This window comes from Tasmannia lanceolata, unplaced genomic scaffold (assembly GCF_043159265.1).
Source record: "Tasmannia lanceolata isolate RefF3 unplaced genomic scaffold, GAP_Taslan_0.1 ptg000018l, whole genome shotgun sequence".
Taxonomy (NCBI): domain Eukaryota; kingdom Viridiplantae; phylum Streptophyta; class Magnoliopsida; order Canellales; family Winteraceae; genus Tasmannia; species Tasmannia lanceolata.
This window is the reverse complement of record NW_027518695.1, coordinates 66,907,307-66,927,439: the sequence shown is the minus strand read 5'-3', so window position 1 is coordinate 66,927,439 and position 20,133 is coordinate 66,907,307. Positions and strand designations below refer to the sequence as shown.

At 40.3% G+C, this 20,133-nt stretch overlaps 1 protein-coding gene across 6 annotated transcripts in view; it reads right to left on the bottom strand.

The window, feature by feature from the left end:
- Positions 1-20,133, bottom strand: part of LOC143849602 (vacuolar protein sorting-associated protein, putative (DUF1162)) — a 130,849-nt gene that overhangs the window by 93,935 nt on the left and 16,781 nt on the right. For all 6 annotated transcript variants that reach the window (XR_013235729.1, XM_077358674.1, XM_077358675.1 and 3 more), the window contains 5 exons: positions 17,541-18,326; positions 16,702-17,023; positions 16,221-16,624; positions 2,138-2,264; positions 1,904-2,028 (listed from right to left, as the gene is read on the bottom strand). Coding sequence is in view for 5 of the 6 variants with exons in the window: in XM_077358674.1 (XP_077214789.1) it covers positions 1,904-2,028; positions 2,138-2,264; positions 16,221-16,624; positions 16,702-17,023; positions 17,541-18,326 (1,764 nt within the window). In the remaining variant the exon portion in view is untranslated. The remainder of the gene's footprint in view (positions 1-1,903; positions 2,029-2,137; positions 2,265-16,220; positions 16,625-16,701; positions 17,024-17,540; positions 18,327-20,133) is intronic.

Sequence of the window (20,133 nt, the reverse complement as noted above, 5' to 3'; positions counted from 1 at the left end):
GAATGTATGGTATATACATTCCAGCTTGAGAGGGAGTGTTAGAAGATATATGTACCTAAGGGTAGCTTTGTCATTGTACTCATCTTTTATTGGTATATATATATATGAGCTCACTGTTCGTGAGCTTGAGCTCATATAAGCTTATATGAGCTCGAGTTCCCAAACACATGGGTCCCACATTTTTGTGGTGATCCAAGCCATTCATTCGCAAGGCCCCATCATAGATAGGATGTGTACCAAAAATCAGGTTCATTAGATCATCCTAACCCCTCCAAAAGTGGAGGGCAAAAATGGGCAAATTTGTTGACAAACAGTGTCTATCCATTCTTCCCTCCACCTCAGTGTTTAAAAACGCGGAATGCGGCCTAAGAAAAACCTAGTCGACTCGACGCGGACACGGCCAAGAACGCGGTCAACGCGGCTGAGTCATAATTTTTTATAAAATATAAATGAAAAAATACAAGATGTGACGCATCAAATGGACAGTTTGGATCATCCTATAGCCTGCGCAGTACAACACTTTTTGGAAAAATTATGAACTATATGTGATGCATCAAATGGACGGTTTGGATTTTACTGTGGGATGGGCAGTACTGCACTTATGAAAAACAATTGGCCTATGCGGCTACACACACCATAGGATGATTCAAAGATCCAAACTGTCTATTTGATGACCCACAACTTTAATAGGCTGTGTGCAATAAAAGATTTCACAGGTGATCCTAGCCCTCAATGGATCCCATCAAATTGACGATTTGGATCATCCTATGGTATGGGCATTACAGCACTCTTTTAAAAAATTCTGAATCATACGATTTTAAACCTTTTCAAGAGGCTTTTGATGACTATTCAATACATATCAAATCATAGCCTGCAAAATAATACTTGTGGTGGCAGTATCAAAATGGCAAGTGAAAGTGAGAACGAGAAAAGGGATGCCAGCTTTATGACAAAACTATTCAGATGTTGACAACACATACTCATGATGGAATAGCTGTCAGGTAGCCATCTTTATGCCTCTAGCTGTGTTTACCATGTGTAGACGTAGGAAAAAGCTGGATTTGTTTTTGACTCGGCCTGAACTCGACCGAGATGGCCTGAACTCGCCGAGTCCATGACTCCATGACGCGATCTTCACCAATCCGCGTCGACTCAGCCGAGTTCCGAGCCGATTCAACGCGTTTCTAAACACTGCTCCACCTTTGGATGGGTTAGGCCTGATTTTTGGTTCACACCCTATCTATGTAAAGGCCTTCCAAATGAATGCTTTGGATCACCCCAAAAAATGTGGGACCCATTTGTTTGTCGCACTCGAGCTCATATAAGCTATATGAGCTCGAGCTCACAAACAGTCCCCCCCCCCCCCCCCAAGTCACTCATTCTCTTCCCTCCTCTTCTAAGTTCTAACCACAGCCATATTTGAGTACCAAATTCACAGTTCAATGTTTTCCAATGTAACTTCGAAAATTGTTACATGAGTGATTTCTTTTTTTTCCTTTTTTTGGAAAAGTGACTCACCAATCACCATTAACAACTATACAGAAAACCAGGACATCCCATTGCCAAGGTAGTCGGAATTCAGTTCTTCGAGGAGTTGCACAATGGCAATCCATACCCAAAGGCACCGAGGCAAATTATCTTATGTCATATAAGAAGTTAAAAGGTTAAGATTTTAGGATAGAACAGCACAAACAAACAACAAAACTTTATGTAATGGTAAATATATAAATGAGAAAACTTCAGCAACATGCAAAATATCAATTTTAAAAGTATCACAACAAAGATTGGCATGAATTAAATCACCTATTTATGCATAATATATAAAGAAAGACCTTTTTCTTAGCTTGCTAATATATTATGTTTACCTAAGAAACATTATTTGAAGCAATAAAGACTCCCATACCCTAAAAAGAGATCTTTCTCCAACAAGAGAATAGTGGATTGTACCAACTAAACGGTACTTGTTTTCTATAGCTTCAACTGCAAAGTACATATGCTGGTGAAGATCTTTGATCGCAACTACCGCTCCTGTTAACATATGAACATTCATTCAGCTCAAGGTCTCAGATATGTGACAACAGTATGAATATTAGCAAAAAAAAGGATTTTTTTTAATACAAAAAAAAAGGATAAATACCATCAGGAATTGTTTCTTCTGAACTATCATTCTGTCCCTGGTTTCTGGAGACAAACTCTTTTCCCAATTCAGGACCAGTATTCCCAATGGAAGCCCAAGATAAGGGTGCAATCAGAACCAAAAGCATCTGCGGCAATATAAGCACGTGAAATATGCTTCAAAAACTGATAATTGTTATACGATGTATACTACATTACACTTATGCCAGACTGTATTTATATACTAGACATGGATAGTTCTCTGCATACATATCTCTGCTCAACATGGTATGAAAGCCCTAGGTTTCCTTTAAAATTAGATCAGTTACTCCTCAATTCTATCCCATTTTCTGACTGTCATTATCCATATTAAAGAGATATTTCGGTTCATTACACACCCGTTTTAAGCGGAAGGGTACTTTCCAAAACCCTAAAAAAACCAACTCTAAATTTCAATTAAAAGCTGTCATGATTCGTCGCTGAATTTTGGGCGGCATTTTTACGGCCTTAATGGTCAAAATCTTGAAGAATTCATAGAAATAGCCATGGTAGGTCCCAAAACTATCTTCAAAATTAGTCACGGGCCATTTTGTTTTTTTTTATTGGTACCACGGGCCATATTTTGATAGCCTAAAAAGTCAAAATGTGGCAGAAGTCATAGAACGAGTCGTGGTAGATCTCAAAAAGATCTTCAAAATTAGCTATAAATCCCTTAAAATGGAAATTTAGGTGTAAGATTACGGATTCTTCTGAACATGTGCAAGGTCATGCCAGCAATGAACAATCATCTAAGTATGTTAATCATATGAACAATGTTATATTGACACCCTGATTGTAGGTTCTGTAGATGTGGGGATTAGTATGAGTCTAACTAGATTTAAATGTACACTTTGGATCACCATGGGTAGGTAAAAACTTAAATTTTCAGAAAAGAAAAAAAAAACAGTAAGCGATGGTCAAGTTGTCACATTTTCAAGTTGTCATCTGCATATTTATGTACTAAAGCTTTCAGTATATAATGGCTTGACATACATCAATCGCATACATCATATGCAATCATAGTATCTTATGTAATAATTAGTGAATGATCACAAACCAACAATAAATAATTATCTTTACAATTAAAAAATAGTATACATGGGTGTACAATCAGTCGGCCATATTTCTACCAATTATTGCAGAAATTATGCTGCTCATTAGATTATAAATTCGCAACCATCTCCAAGCAATAATACCCTTTATACCAAATTACCCATAGTAATATGATTGCGAATAAATGGCAGAAATTATGCTTCTCATTAGATTATAAATTTGCAACCATGTCCAAGCAATAATACCCTTCATACCATATTACCAATCGTAATATGATTGCAAACATAAGCCAATTCATATCATTTATAAAATGCCCGAAGCATTACATTAAAGTCCCAATTAGCATAAAAAGAATAGGTTTTAAGGGTTCACCATTTCTTTTTTATTTCAAGTTCTTATGTTTTCCTTCTACTTTCAAGTTAACTCATTTTTATTCTCAAAAGAAAAAAATAGAGTACCAATGGAGAAAGAGGAAGATGAATATATGGAGATAGAGGAAGATGAACATATATATAGGGATTTGCTAGACAATTTCACAGAAAGCCATTTTGTGGCCACTTTTACAAGAGAGAACAGCCACACTAAGCTCACTTTTTACCACATTATATATGTATGTGTGTGTGTGTTGGGGGGGGGGGGGGGGGGGGAGTATGAGCGACCCCTCATTGGGGGGGGGGGAGTATGAGCGACCCCTCATATAAGCTAGTAACAAATATATAGAGTATGATTCATTTAGCCAGTTGGACATAGGTTCACTAACAGGTAAGCTGAGGCAATTAGTTGATACGATGAGGAGAACGAGAGTTAATATAGCTTGCCTTCAAGAGACTAAATGTGTAGGAGAAGATCTAGGGAAATAGAAAATAAGGGTTTCAAGTTATGTATACAGGGAAGGAGAGGAATAAAAATGGTGTACGGATTATAATAGATAAGAGCATAAGAAATGAGGTTGTAGATGTTAAAAGGAAGGGTGATAGAATTATTCTAATTAAATTAATATTAGGTGAAGAGACGATTAATGATATTAGTGTGTATGCCCCTCAAATAGGATTAAATGACTCGGTCAAGAGGCAATTTTGGGAGGATATGGATAAAGTAGTCTAAAGAATACCACATGAAGGAAGTTATTTATAGGACGAGATTTAAACGGGCATGAGGGAAGAACTAGTGGAGGTTTTGAGAGGCTTCATGGAGGACTGGGTTTTGGCAATAGGAATGAGGCAGGAGAAGATATTGTGGAGTTTGCAGTGGCATATGATTTGATGATAACAAATACTTTTTTTAAGAAAAGATATTCACACTTGGTAACCTTTAGCAGTGGCACCAATGGCACCAACTGTAGCCAGATAGATCTTATCCTCACTAGGAGAGAGGACATAGCTGTGTATAAAGATTGTAAAGGCATACCCGGGGAGTGTTTAATCACACAACATAGGCTAGTGGTGTTGGATATATGCATTAAACGTTGGAAGAGAAAAGATAGAGATGTTAGACATCCGAGGACTAGGCGGTGGAATCTCAAAGGGGAAAAACTAAATATGTTTAAGGATAGACTGCTTAAAGGACTTTGGGGTCGTGACGAAGGACTACTATTATGTGGAATCAGATGTCTAGTTATATCAGGAAAGTGGCTAGAGAGGTACTTGGAGAATCTAGAGGGAGTGGGTTGCTGGCTAAAGATATGTGGTGGTGTAATGAGGTCCATGTTGAGAGAGGTAGAGAAAAGAGAGAAAGTAAAGAGTGAGAGAAAAGATTGAGTTAGGGTTCTCCCCCTCACTCATGTAATATAAATAATAAAGAGTGAAGTACAAAGACAAGTATGCCCTTGGGCATTACAATAAAGACCTAAAGACCTGTTAACAGTCCCCCTCAAGCTGGAATGTAGATATCTAGCATTCCTAGCTTGTTACAATTATCAACTAACTTAGCTCTACTTAGAGGCTTTATAAACATGTCTGCTAATTGATCTGTAGATCTGGTAAACACGGGAGATATGTAGCCTCGCTGAATCAAATCTCTAATGAAATGACAATCCACTTCAATATGTCCTCTCATGGAAGACTGGATTCGTGGCAATGTAAATGGCGGATTTGTTGTCACAGTATAACTGAGCTGGAGAAGAAGAAGGAGGAAATCCAATCTCTGAAAGTAAGGAACGTAGCCACATGAGTTCTCCACTCGTATGAGACATAGCTCTATATTCTGCTTCAGCACTGGATTTAGACACGACATCTTGTTTCTTACTTCTCCATGAAACAAGATTACCTCCAATAAAGGTGCAATATCCTATAGTAGACCGCCTATCAGCCAGAGATCCTGCCCAGTCTGCATCAGTGTATCCTTCAATTCTCCGGTGCCCATGCCTCTGAAATAACAACCCTTTACCTGGCGAACTCTTCAGATATCTCAATATTTGAAGTACAGCAGCCCAGTGTTAAGTGCGAGGTGAGCTCATATGCTGGCTAACAGCGCTAACTGCAAAGGTAATATCTGGACGTGTAGCAGTAAGATAAATGAGCTTACCAACTAACCGTCTGTATCGCCCTGGATCTTCTAACAGGACTCCCTCCTCAGGGAGTAATTTCAGATTCTGGTCCATAGGAGTTGAGGCAGGCTTGACTCCCAAACAACCTGTCTCATCAAGAAGATCCAGATCATACTTCTTCTGTCAGAGGTAGATACCCCTAGTCGAATAGGCAACCTCAATGCCCAGAAACTACCGAAGACGACCCAAATCCTTAGTAGAGAACTCTGTCTGAATGAAGGATTTGAGCCTCTGAATGCCACCTGTATCACTACCAGTGATAATGATATCATCGACATAGACTATCAACAGAACACAACCAGCCTGAGACTGAAAACTGAAGACGGAGTGATCAACTGCGCACTGCTTCATGCCAAAGCGAATAAGTATAGCACTGAACTTCCCAAACCAGGCTCTCGGAGATTGTTTGAGACCATAAATGGATTTCCTCAAACGGCAAACAAGAGAAGATCTCTCCCCCTGAGCAACATATCCAGGAGGTTGCTCCATATAGACCTCTTCCTCCAAATCACCATGAAGAAAGGCATTCTTTACATCCAACTGATGAAGATGCCAGCCATGATTCACAGCAAGGGATAGAAGGACACGGACAGAAGGAATTTTCGCAACTGGTGAAAAAGTCTTGCCATAATCAATCCCATATGTCTGCGTGTACCCTTTGGCAACAAGTCGAGCCTTAAGACGCTCAACTGTGCCATCAGGAAGGTGCTTGACTGCATAAACCCAGCGACAACCAACGGGGCGAGCACCATACGGTAGAGGGACCAAATCCCATGTCTGGTTGGTCTGAAGGGCCTGCATCTCAAGATCCATAGCCGCCCGCCAGCCTTGATGATCAAGTGCCTCCTATAGAGTCTTAGGTAGAGAAATAGAGGGCAAAGACGAAACAAAACTATGAAATACAGGGGTGAGAAAGTCATAAGACACAAAAGAGGAAATAGGATGAGCAGTATTGCGAGACAGAGTGCGAGAGGCAATGGGAGAGTCAGAATGTACCTCAGAAGTGGGGATCTCCGACTAAGATGATGATGGCTCGGGCGGGGCTGAATGAGCAACAGATTTGGCCCAACGCTGATACTGCTTCAATGGTGGAGGTAGAGGGGCTGCACAAGGCGCTGACATCGGCATAACAGTAGAATCAACTGTAGGGGAGGAACTGGACACCGGAGGTGTAGAAACAGGGATGGGATCAGGAAGAACCGGAAGAAGAAGAACAGGAGTATGCGAGGAATCCTCCTGAAGTGTAGAGGGGGAGGGATCCAACGAGATGGACGGACTAAAAAATGACTGAGTCTCAAAGAATGTAACATCCGCCGAGACAAAGGATCGTCGCAGGTGAGGGCTGTAGCAACGATAACCCTTTTGGATCCAAGACTAACCTAGAAAGATACACCATTCGGCCCGAGGATCCAACTTATCTAATCCTGACCCAAGAATGTGGACAAAACAGAGACAGCCAAAAATTCGAAGTGTAAGAGGGAAAGGGTCAGAGGTAGAACGGAGAGGTGCCACCAAGGACCGAAGAGGGAAGCCTATTCGCCAGGTAGCATGCTGTGAGTACAGCATCAGCCCAATAGGTCTTAGGGACCCGCATCTGAAAGAGTAGTGTTCGGGCCCCATCTAACAAGGAGCGAAGCTTCCTCTCAGCCACTCCATTCTGCTGAGAGGTATGAGCACATGAAGACTGATGAAGAGTGCCTCGCGAAGAGAGGAATTCCTGAAAACCATTTGAGTAAGAGAAATATTCCTTTGCATTGTCAGTGGGAAGACATTGGATAACACATGAGAATTGATTACTAACTTCAGCATAGAAATCACGAAACACAGAAAAAACTTTAGAACGATCTTTTATTAAATAAGTCCATGTCATACGTGAATAGTCATCAATAAAGACCACAAAATAGCGAAATCCAAATAAAGAGGTAGTCCTCGCAGGACCCCATACATCAGAATGAACAAGAGCAAAAGGGTGTGAAGCCCGACTAACAATCCTAGAGGGAAATGGCACACGATGATGCTTCCCAAGTTCACAGGCCTCACACTGAAAAGACCTAACAGATGAAGAAGGAACGAAGGGAATCCTGCGTAAACGCTCTATAGACGGGTGACCTAGACGGCAGTGCCATTGGTATGCAACGACCGAGCCATGTAGAATCGGATGGGACGGAGTGCAGTCGAGACGATAAAGGCCATCCACCTCACGGCTCGAGCCAATCGTCCTCCCAGTCGAGAGATCCTGAAAAAGACAATATGAAGGAAAAAAATGAGATAGAACAACGAAGATGCTTTGTTAATTGACTAACATAAAGTAAACTGAAAGGTGACTTGGGGACACAGAGCACAGATGATAATGTAATGCCCGGTGAAGAGGAACAACTGCCAACACCAGTGATAGGAGAGGTACTCCCATCAGCAAGAGTAATAGAACGTGAAACAACATGATGAAAATCATGTAAAGATGACTGGGTACCTGTCATGTGATGAGATGCTCCCGAATCAATAATCCAGGAGCTAGAACTAGAGAGGAAAGAAGCAAGAGAACTACCTAGCTGAACAAGACCAGCAGTAGGAGGACGGCTGGCAGACCTGAAACGCTGTAGCTCATCATAGTCGCCACGAGAGACGACCATCTGATCGGTCGGAGTAGCCAGTGGTGTCTGTGAGGGGCTGTCAATAGGAGCAAGCAAATCTGGAAGGGCAAGATGTGCAGTACTACCCTCACGAGGATATGGAGTGTGACGCAGCTGAGGATGGAGATCAAAGCATGTCTCGTGATAGTGACCCTCACGCCTACAATGAGTACAATAGGGCCGACCTCGACCTCCACGGCCACCCTCTCGGCCGCCGCCATGTCCGCCTCGGCTAGTATCGTGACCACGACCGCGACCAAAAATGCCTCCTCGGGAAGGGCGGTCAGCGGCTCCATAAGCAGCAGTAGTCGAGACATCCACGGGAGTAGGAACAGTAATGCCAAGTGCACACTGCTGAGCTCGTAAAAATACCTCCTGAAGAGTGGGTACAGTACCAGACCCAAGGATGTGTTGTCGAAGATGAATGAACTCTGGTCCAAGACCCATAAGGAAATGAACAACACGGAGCTGATCCCGCTGTCTGGCTGTCGTGGTAAGATCAGTGGTGAGAGGCATAAGAGCATCCAGCTGCTGGCAATAGGAGACAAACTGCCTATAGTAATCATTTACTGTAGAATCACCACGCCTGTGACCCATCCAGCGCAAATAAGTGTCGCAGAGACGGGCGACATTCCCCTCACCAGAATCTAATGCCGCAGTGTGCTCCCTTACCTTTTTTGCAGTAGGGAGATCCATCATAGTGCTAGCAATGGCAGGGGTCATACTCTGCCATAGAAGTGTACGAACAAGGGCATCATCTACATCCCAATCATCAAAGGTAGGGTCAGTCTCAGGAGGGGGATCACGACGAATAATATAAATCTTTCATCGGACCTTCAGATATGTCTCCACAGCAATCTTCCAAGTCAAATAGTTGGATCCATCAAGACGGGAAGTGGTAATCGGTGAGAATGACGCATCCACCGAAGACAAATACGACAACGCAGCCTGATGCGGCTGGGAACTAGTAGCCATAGCTGGAGTACGAATAGTAGGGTCCTCAATATAAGGGGTATCTTCCATAAGAGACCGGAAAGAGGACCAACAACGAGCAATTAGAGACAAAGATGAAGACTATAAGCAAGCTAATAGACCGCGGCTTCGTGAGGACAACATATGCATAAGGGAGGCATGAGATAGCCTCACGACATAAAGAAAAAGTCGAGACAACTCCGAACCACAAACATCGCAATGATGTAAGTACAAATCCAGAACAACACCATGAAGATAGTGATCAAGCCGAAGAAGAAAATCTAGGGCATAGCTATGACCCAAAAGAAGAAGAGATTATGATGGATCATATTAGGGCAAGAATGGGGAAAAGAGGGTACTGTAGCGATGTATTGTAGCAGTACTGTAGCAATTTACTATAGAGGGTACTGTAGCAAGAATGGAGGGGTTATGGTTAGGGTTAGAGATGGAGAAGATGGAGGTGGATGTTAAGGTTAAGGTTAGGGAAAAAAGAAGGAAAGAAAAAAAAAATGCCCTAAGCATCCATACCCTAGAGCTTTGATACCATGTTGAGAGAGGTAGAGAAAAGAGTGAGAGAAAAGATTGAGTTAGGGTTCTCCCCCTCACTCGTGTAATATATATAATAAAGAGTGAAGTACAAAGACAAGTATGCCCTTGGGCATTACAATAAAGACCTAAAGACCTGTTAACAGTCCAAAATGCGATTAGGTGTAAAAGGGAGTGTTATAAATGTTTGCCTAATTGTAGAAATGAGGAGAACACTGAGAAGTATAAATTGGATAAAAAAGAAGCGAAGAAGGCAATAAGGGAAGCTAGAGGAAAGGCCTATGAGAATTTGTACCACGGGTTAGGGAAAAAAGAGGGTGAAAAAGATGTTTACAAGCTTGCTAAGATGAGAGAAAGGAAGAGCAGGGACTTGAATCATATAAAATGCATCAAAGGCGATAATCAAAGATTGTTAGTAAAAGAAAACGAGGTTAAAGAAAGGTGGAAAAGTTATTTCGATAAATTGTTTGATGGAGACCCGTAGCCATAGTTATAAATTTCGTTTCGTTTCGTCCGAAATTTCGTTCCATTTCCGTCATTTCGTTCGAAATTGACCAAAATTTCGGATTTCGTCCGAAATTGGCTATAACGGCTAGTTTGACTGTTTTTTGCAGAATTTACGACAATGCCCCTGGAACGACTCTTTTTGGTTTTTGACCATTTTAACCCCAAAATGTGACCGTTTATAGCTGTTGGGAAGGGTATTTTAGTCATTTTTAAATACACAATCAATTAAAAACTCAATAAATAGCCTTTTCCCTACCTTCTTATCCTCCACCATCACATAAGTGATTCTCCTTCTTTCTCTACTTTCACTTACATTATCTATTCTACTAAATTTCCTACAAGTCTACCCTCTTCTTCAACTCAATCCAAGTCTATTTTGGAGCAAAGGGAAGGCATACATTCAACCTACCACTACAAGAAGTCAAGAACTATTTCCAAAGGCTTATTTCAAGTGAGTGAAGGCAAATTTTTTCTTCTTCTCTTTAAGTTAAGTTCAAGCTCAAGGTTCTCTTTATTTCTTTTCATTTCCTTTCTTTTATTTCTTACTTCATTTGTCCCCTTCTACTTCATTTTTTTGTAATTTGTTTCAATTTTCTTTCTTCTAATTCATTTTTTCCCTTCTTCTACTTCATTTCAGAATGAGTGGGTCGGGCTCGGGACCTTCTGCAGGAGCATCCTCTATTGGTTCGGCACCCGCTAGATCGGATGACCCGGCATGAGCTTACGGTACATTAGTTCCAGGTCAAAAAAATAAAGTAACTTGCATATTCTGTGGCAAAGTCATATCGGGTGGAGGTATAACCCGCTTGAAAGAACATTTAGCGGCTGTTCCTGGTGAAGTAGCATCATGCAAAAAAGTGACTGAAGATGTAAAATATCGAATGAAGCAACTTTTAGATACAAAGAGAAAAGAAAGGGCTAGGATGAGCCTATCCAGAGCAGAGGTTGGAAGTTTTTATGGCACACTAGACGAAGAAGAAGAGCAGGATGAAGAAGACATTGGCACACAATTGCCTCAACGAAGAGGTAGGGAAGTTCTTGTAGAACCGAGTGGTACAAAAAGGAAGAAGAAGGGAATCACAAGAGGGATCAGGAATTTCATTGCACCACGAACAACCCCTGGAGCCCAGCCAAGCATTAAAAGTGCTTTGGCTACTAAAGAAACAATGGATAGAGCAAACATGGCGGTTGGCATGCTTTGCTACGATGCCAATCTCCCTTTCAACGTTGCCAATTCACCTTTCTGACAACCTATGTTTGATGGTATGAATGCCGTGGGTTCGGGTTCTAAGGCACCTACTTATCATGCTTTAAGGGGTCCCATTTTGAAGAATACAGTGGATGAGGTAAACAACTACTTGGAGGAGATTAAGATGTCATGGAGATACACTGGCTGTAGCATTATGGCAGATGGATGGACAGACACCAAACAACGTTCCCTAATCAACTTTTTGGTGTACTGCCCTAAAGGAGTCATATTCCTCAAATCCGTTGATGCATCTGGCATAGTGAAGAATGCCGATGAATTATACAATATCTTTGCAAAGATTGTCGGAGACGTGAATCCGGAATATGTGGTGCAATTTGTAACTGACAGTGAGACAAGTTACAAAGCTGCTGGGAAAAGACTAGAAATCGCGTTTGGTACATTCTTCTGGACTCAGTGTGCAGCTCATTGCTTAGATCTCATCTTGGAGCATCTGTGCAAACCGACTGTATTTCCTCACATAGCAACCACAATTGAGAGGGCTCGGACGATTACAAAGTTCATCTACAACCATGGAAGCCTCTTGAATTTGATGAGGAAGAAGTTCACAGGTGGGAAGGAGTTGTGCCGCCCTGCTGCAACCAGATTTGCTACAAATTTCATTAGCATACAAAGTCTGGTGTTGAATCGGAAAGCATTTCAGCAGATGTTTGTGTCTGATGAGTATAGTACTAGTAGGTTTGTCCAACACCCACTGAGTGAAGGGGTAGTTAGTACTGTGTTGGATAAATCTTTTTGTGACCAATGCAAGTACATTCTAAAGATCAGCGAGCCTTTAGTGAGAGTGCTGCGTTTGGTAGATCGGCAGGACAAACCGGCGATGGGTTACCTATATGAGGCCATGGATAAGGCCATGGATAAGGCTAAAGAAAACATCAAGGAGAGGTTGAAGAGAAAATCATATTACAATCCCATCTGGAGGATCATCGACCAAAGATGGGATAGGCAACTCCACAGTCCCCTCCATGCAGCCGGATATTTTCTTAACCCTGCTCTCTTTTTCACTCCTACCTTCTCTAGGCACAGTGAAGTAATCAGAGGCTTGTTGGCATGCATCACTCGACTGGTACCTGATGAAGGTACACAAGACCTCATCACCAATCAGATTGAGGATTATCGAGAGGCTAAGGGTATGTTTGGAATGAAGCTTGCAATCCGCAACCAAACGAAGTTGGGACCAGGTATATTTGAGTTGTTTGTTTAATTAAGTATAATTCATTTTAACTTTCAGTTTCTCAACAAAAAATGCTTTACTATTTATTACTTTACAGTTGCATGGTGGAATCAATTCGGAGGTGACGTGGAAGAATTACAGACCTTCGCGATCAGAATCCTCAGTCAGACCTGCAATGCGACTGTGTAAAAGGAATTGGAGCACCTTCAAACACATTCACCCTGCAAAGAGAAATAGGTTGGAGCACCAGAGATTAGATGACTTGGTGTTTGTCCATTACAAGCTTAAGTTTCGAGAAAGGTATACAACGTAATATAATGTTTTCAACTCTCACCTCATCACTTTAAGCTTTTAAGTTTTAACCTTTAACACTAAACTTAATGTTTTCCTTTTCAGGGACTTGTTGAGGAAATCATCTACCACTAGTGACCCTTTGAGCATAGACCATCTGGATGTCATGATGGATTGGGTTGCAGAAGAAGAAGATGTCATATTCACGCCGGAAGACATTGGGTGGGAAAATCTTGAAGCACCTACTGCTGTGGTTGGGGCCGGGGACGACGACGACGACTTTCTCATGCCTCTTGAAGAAGATGTCTCTACTGGTGGTCCACGTGGTGATGACGGCGGCGACGACGACGAAGAAGACATTGAGTATGATCATCCGGGTTATGATAACTAAGAGTTGTTGCTACTAGCTATTGTCTATGTTTCACTTTCATGTATCTCTTTTTTTTATGTTTTTCTATGTATAAGACTATCAGTTGGACTTGTGCAAGACTTTATGTGTTTAAGTAATGAATATCCCTTTTGGGACACATATTTTGGACTATTTATTAGTTTTTCATCTTTTTCTATTGATTTTTTATTTTTTTGGATTTTTCTCATATTTTTTAATATATTTTTTGTGTGAACGAAAAGTTTCGACCGAAATCCCACCGAAATTTCGTTTCGGTGGCCAAAATGAAATGGCGACCGAAACGGAATTTACAACTATGCCCGTAGCGAATTTGGGAAAACTTGATAACGCTTTTCATGGTACAAACCGGAGGTTTGTCCGTATAATCCGAACATCAAAGGTAAAAGTAGCTATGAAAAAGAAGAAATTAGGTACGGCCATGGGGCATGACGGTATTCCAATTGAGACTTGGAGATGCTTGGGTGATATGGGTTTGGTTTGGTTAACTAGATTATTTAACAATATTTTGAAGACTAATAAGATGCCTGATGAGTGAGGCATGACGGTATTCCAATTGAGACTTGGAGATACTTGGGTGATATGGGTTTGGTTTGGTTAACTAGATTATTTAACAATATTTTGAAGACTAATAGATGCCTGATGAGTGGAGGAAGAGTACATCAATACCTATTTATAAGAATAAAGGGAATATCCAGAATTGCACCAATTACAGAGGAATTAAGCTAATGAGTCACACCACGAAGCTTTGGGAGAAGGTAATTGAGCATAGACTAAGAAAAGAGACTAAGGGGTCAAAAAATCAATATGGCTTCATGCCCGAACTATCGACTATGGAAGCGATCTTCTTGATTGGGCAGTTAATAGAGAAATTTAGAGAAAATAAAAAGGACCTTCATATGGTTTTCATTGATTTGGAGAAAGTGTATGATAGGGTTCTCAGGAGTGTTATGTGGTGGATCCTTGAAAGGAAAAAAGTGCCTACTAAATATCTTGATATGATTTAGGATATGCACGATGGAGCAGTAACTAGTATTAGAACTACGGATGGCACGTCTAGTGAGTTTCCAATTACAATAGGACTGCACCAAGGATCAACTCTAAGCCCTTATCTTTTTACTCTAGTTATGGATGAACTTACAAAGGGTATCCACGACGAGGTGTCGTGGTGTATGTTATTTGCAGATGACACAGTATTAATTGAAGAAACCAAAGCAGAAGTTAATGTTGAGTTAGAGTTATGGAGAACTACTTTGGAATCCAAAGGTTTTAGACTGAGCAAGACTAAGATAGAGCATATGGAGTGCAACTTTAGTAATGTAAGGAGGCGGGGCAAGGATGTAGTAAATATGACTGGGCAGGAGGTACCTAAGAGGGATATCTTTAGCTATCTTGGTTCAATCCAATATAAGGAAAAAGAGATTGAAGAGAATGTTAACCACAGAATAAGAGGAGGTTGGTTGAAGTGGAAGCATGCTTCAGGAGTTCTGTGCGATCGTCAAATGCCTACCAAGTTGAAGGAAAAGTTTTATAAGACAGTTGTAAGGCCCGTCGTGCTGTACGGCTCAGAGTGTTAGGCCACCAAGAAGTAGCATGTGCATAAGATGAGTGTAGCAGAGATCCGAATGCTTAGATGGATGTGCGTCCACACAAGGTTAGATCGAATTAAAAATGAAGACATCCGTAAAAAGGTGGGGGTGGCACCAATTGAGGAGAAGATGAGAAAGCACCGCTTAAGATGGTTTGGACATATCCAACGTAGGCTTTTGGATGCTCCAGTGAGAAGAAGTGACTCGTGCCAAGTTGAAAGAGTAAAGAGGTAGGGGCAGATTGTTGGGTAGAAACAGTGAGGAAAGACTTGAGGGCTAGGAACATAACAGAGAACATGACCTTGGATAGGAGAGAATGGAAGAAAATGATCCATATAGATGAACCCAACTAGTGTCAGGATTAGACTTAGTAAATTTGAGCCAGGTAGATCGTTTCACCTTCTTCATGAAAAATTTTTAAAGGATTCATTAGCCGGCCCCAACTAGTTTGGGACAAAAGCTTAGTTGACTTGAGGTGAGTTGAGTACTAGTAACAAATATGAGGCTAGGTAAAGGAAAAGGCCATAAACTTGACTTCCAAGAAATAAACTTTTTCCTGAACAAATGTATGCAACGTATATTAAAGTAGTTATAATAAATAATCAAATCATGGCTGAAACTCCCAGTTAGCGTGTAAACATATCAGACCATCTAGTCCAATACCTAAGACCCTGGATTTCAATTTTCAACCAGAAATGGAACACTAAATTGCCAGCCCAGATGAGCCGCATTAAAACAACAAATCCGCTAAGATAAACATTTTAATATTACAAACAAATCATCTAACATTTTATCCTAACAGACTGAAACAGCAAAAGGTCATGCAATTATCCGCACCATATAAATATTAAATATAATGAGATAACCAACTCCTGGTAAAAACACTGCAAGTCATACATCGTAAATCTCAAGGCCATGCCGATTCGAAATTGTATTAGTGGAAAAAAGAAAAACTAAGTTCACAACAGCCATGAAAGTAATTTATCACACTCAAAAAGCCACTGACATGGATTGCTCGACAACAGGTATAGCAATCTTCAACCGATAAAAACAAAACAAAAAAGGGGTAATTGATAAATTGCTCACCTCTATTTCAGATAGTGTGATTGTTAAATCAAGACCAGAAAAAGAACCACTACCAGCCCAGTCATTCTGCAACAGCAAAGGACCCACCTCACCCCATGGCACAGCCTTCTCAACCATAACGGAAGCAACCATACATTCCAAGATATAACTTCCATGATTCGAAAGATTGAGTCCAGATGAACCACTCTCCTTTGAAAAATATTTCTGAGAAGATGAAAAATCATCTCCTGTGTCGGAGATAAAACGGGGAACTGAAATATCCGTTGATGTTTGATCCGAACTTCTAAATAGGTGCTGAGACTGAATTGTCAAACGTGAGACATCAAATAAGAAATTTCTTCTCGAATCCAATAGTTCAAGCTTTAAGTGGAAATCAGCTTCAAATATAAGTTCCCAAGATTTGTCTACAAGAGAAGAAATAAAACAATTAATACATTTGATAAGAAGAATTTTGAAGAGACAAGTGAAAATATCCACATACCAGATCCAATGGCAACAGCAAGTACGAGGGAAAATTTAGACAGTCTTATCAAAAGAACCTCAGGTAATTTCCATTTGTTTTCAAGGGATGTATTGCGTGTTTCTAACTGTGAATCTGCGGACACTGCATCCTGGACATACTCCTCAGTAGGATGATCACTTGGTTTAGCAACATTCTTGCCAAGAACCATCAGATATTCAACTTTTTCAGATTGTTTTCCAGATGAAATGTGAGAGGAGAGGTCGGTGATATAGAGGAGATATGAAGTAAATAATTGAGCAAATGTAGACAGTGCTTCTGTTTCAAGGACAACAAGTCCTCCCTGTTCAGCATAATCGTGTTTAGACCCCATTAAAAGCTAGTAATTGGAGAAAAGAGCAGCTAAAAGAATAAGATCAGTCTATGATTCCAAAAAAAACACATCAACTACTAATGTAATTGTAGGAGGTGATAATAAATTAATGTCAAGTCATAGCAGGGACAAAGAACCATCCAAATCACAGGAGCTAATACATAATGTTGAATTATAAAAGATCAAATAACGCCATCTCCAAAGGCTTAAGCTTTTGGAGTAATTGGTAGTTTCACATGGTATCAGAGCAACCTGAAAAGATCAAATAACGCATGTAATGGACAACCTGAAAGAGGGGCCACATTTGCCATGTGTAAGCCAACCCTAAAGAGGGGCCACACGTGAGGGGGAGTGTAAAAGTATAAAAGATCAAATAAAGCCATCTTCAACGGTTTAAGCTTTTCGAGAAATTGGTCATTTCACAGAAAACAACAAAGAGCAAGTATGTAGCAGAATTTAAACATAATTACATAACCTTTATCAGTACCTGTATTTCACACGCGACTGTGTAAAATTCTCTACCAACAGATACTGAACATTGAAGCATATTGGGTTGATGTGCTCCAATCAGAATATTCTTTAAACATGGTTCTGCCATAAAAATCTCATGAATTTCAATGTTTATCAATAAACAACAACTTGTAGCTGGCTCTGGTGTACTGGCAGTCAGCAATTGATGTCCCACAGGTTCCTGACTAGAATCCCCATGTGGGGCCACACATATTCTAAACGCACAATTAGAAACAAAGAAATCATATAAGCAATGAAAAGATTGATAAAGCGGATTTCTAACTCCTGGCTCATCAGTGCACTTTCCAGTCTGACTTTGATATTTGAAAATAATAGACTGAAATCCAGATAAATCAAAAAGCAACTCCACCACTCCGTCTTTCCAGGAAATTCGGACACAAGATCGCTGCGCAGAGACTCCGATGCCAGAATCAAGCCCATCAATCATTGTTTTATTAGATGTCATTGCCATAAATTCACTGTAAGCCGAACTACTAGAAGCGCCAGTTGCTTTCCCACGGTTTGCCAGGAAATGTTTTTCACTAAAACTATGCAGAAAGATATCCAGTGACTTCATTTCCAGAGTGGCGTTAATTATAAATTGTGTGCTCTCAAGAATTTTGGATGCCACCATGTTGATGTTGATGCCCTTTTCAGTTGATGGCATGTCTTTTGAGGTAAATAATTCTTGAAAATAAGCATCGCCACTAGCATCAATACTAACAAAAGCATATGATACTGCAAAGACTATGCCTTCCAACAACTGAAGAAAAAAAAAAGTATTCATCATAAAATGGATTAGAATAAAAGAGCTCCTAGCCACCATTTAGGGGGGAAAAAAAAGAGAGCAAAGCTTCACTCTTTAATGGACAATCTAGTAATGATGTTTAAAGATCCCATGAAACTGACATTGAGAGTACACATCCATGTTAAAATATAAAAGATAAATAACGCCTTTCTCCAACAGCTTAAGCTTTTAGAGAAATTGGTAAGTTAACATGGTAGCAGAGCCAAAGGTTTCAAGTTCAAGCCTCCCGAATAGAAAAAATCCACATGCGATGGTTGGCCCAAAGTGGGACCAAATGTGCCACGTGTTTGCCAAGTGGACCATACGTGCGGGGGAGTGTTATAAGTATAAAAGATAAATAACGCCTTTCTCTAACAGCTAAAGCTTTTGGAGAAGTTGTTAAGTTAACAATCCATATGAAATGAAAACATCCCTCATCATAAATTAGAGAAATGATAGAATGAAGGGCACCCTTGCAAAAATCAGCTTCAAGGGCGCCCCTATTGGTTAATATCTGCTATGTGTGGCACTGAAAAAATTGGATGGCGGCAAGAAAAGTGGAAACCATGTTGACTTTGCAGAAATCAACCAATAGGGCGCCCTTGAAGCTGATTTTTGCAAGGGTTCAAGGGCGCCCTTCATTCTATCATTCCTCCATAAATTAATATAATATAAAAATAAACCAATAAAACAACAGTGGTAAGCACAGCTGTAAATTTCGTTTCGTTTTGTCCGAAATGGACGTAACGTTTCAGTTTCGACCGAAAACCGGAACGAAATGATAAAAATTTCGTTTCGTTCCGGATTTCAGCCGAAATCGACCAGAATTGACCGGAATTTACTGAAATTTACAGAAATTTGACGAAATTTACCGAAAAATTTAAAACGAAATTGTCCGAAATTTCGTTTCGGTGGCCAAAACGAAATGGCCACCGAAACGGAATTTACAACTATGGTGGTAAGGTAGGCCCTGACTCCCAAAGCAATCAGAAAATATGTCCATAACCGAGAGCCTCCACGGAGACGGTCAATGACGTAACAACATCACCATAAGTAGAGTCAGTCTCTAGGAATTTTGGATCTCATCACAAAGTGGTGACAGTCCCACCAGAAAAACATTTGTGAGAAGCCTGATATTTCAAAAAGCATATGATACTGAAGAGGCTATGCCTTCCAGCAACTGAAGGCAAAAACATATATTCATCATAAAATGGATTAGAATAAAAGAGCTCAAACATTCACTCTTTTACTGACAATCTAGTAATGATGTTTAAAAATCTATTCGTCATAAAATGAATTGGAATAAAAGAGCTCAAACATTGACAATCTCGTAATGTTGTTTAAAGATCCCATGCAACTGACATTAAGAGAACACATCAATATGAAATGAAAACATCCCTCATCATAAATTAATATAATAATAAAATAAATTAATAAAACAACCGTGGCTACACAGCAAGCAGAGAATATGTTCATAACTGAGAGCCTCCATGAAGCAGGTTTTAAATTTCGGTTTCGGTTTTGGTGGAAATCTTGTAAAATCATGGAAATGTATGGAAACATATGCAATTGATGAAATTTTTAAATTTAAAAAAAAAAAACACAAGCAAATGATGAAATTTTAGGATGAAACTTTGGGAAAAGCTAGAGTAAGTACGAATACATACTTAGAAACCATCACATAAGCAAAAAAGCCATCCATAATGGCTTAATCAGATCGAACACCTAATGACATGTATTGTCACACATGTTTGGAACATCTCTTGCATAAGATACGGTTGCT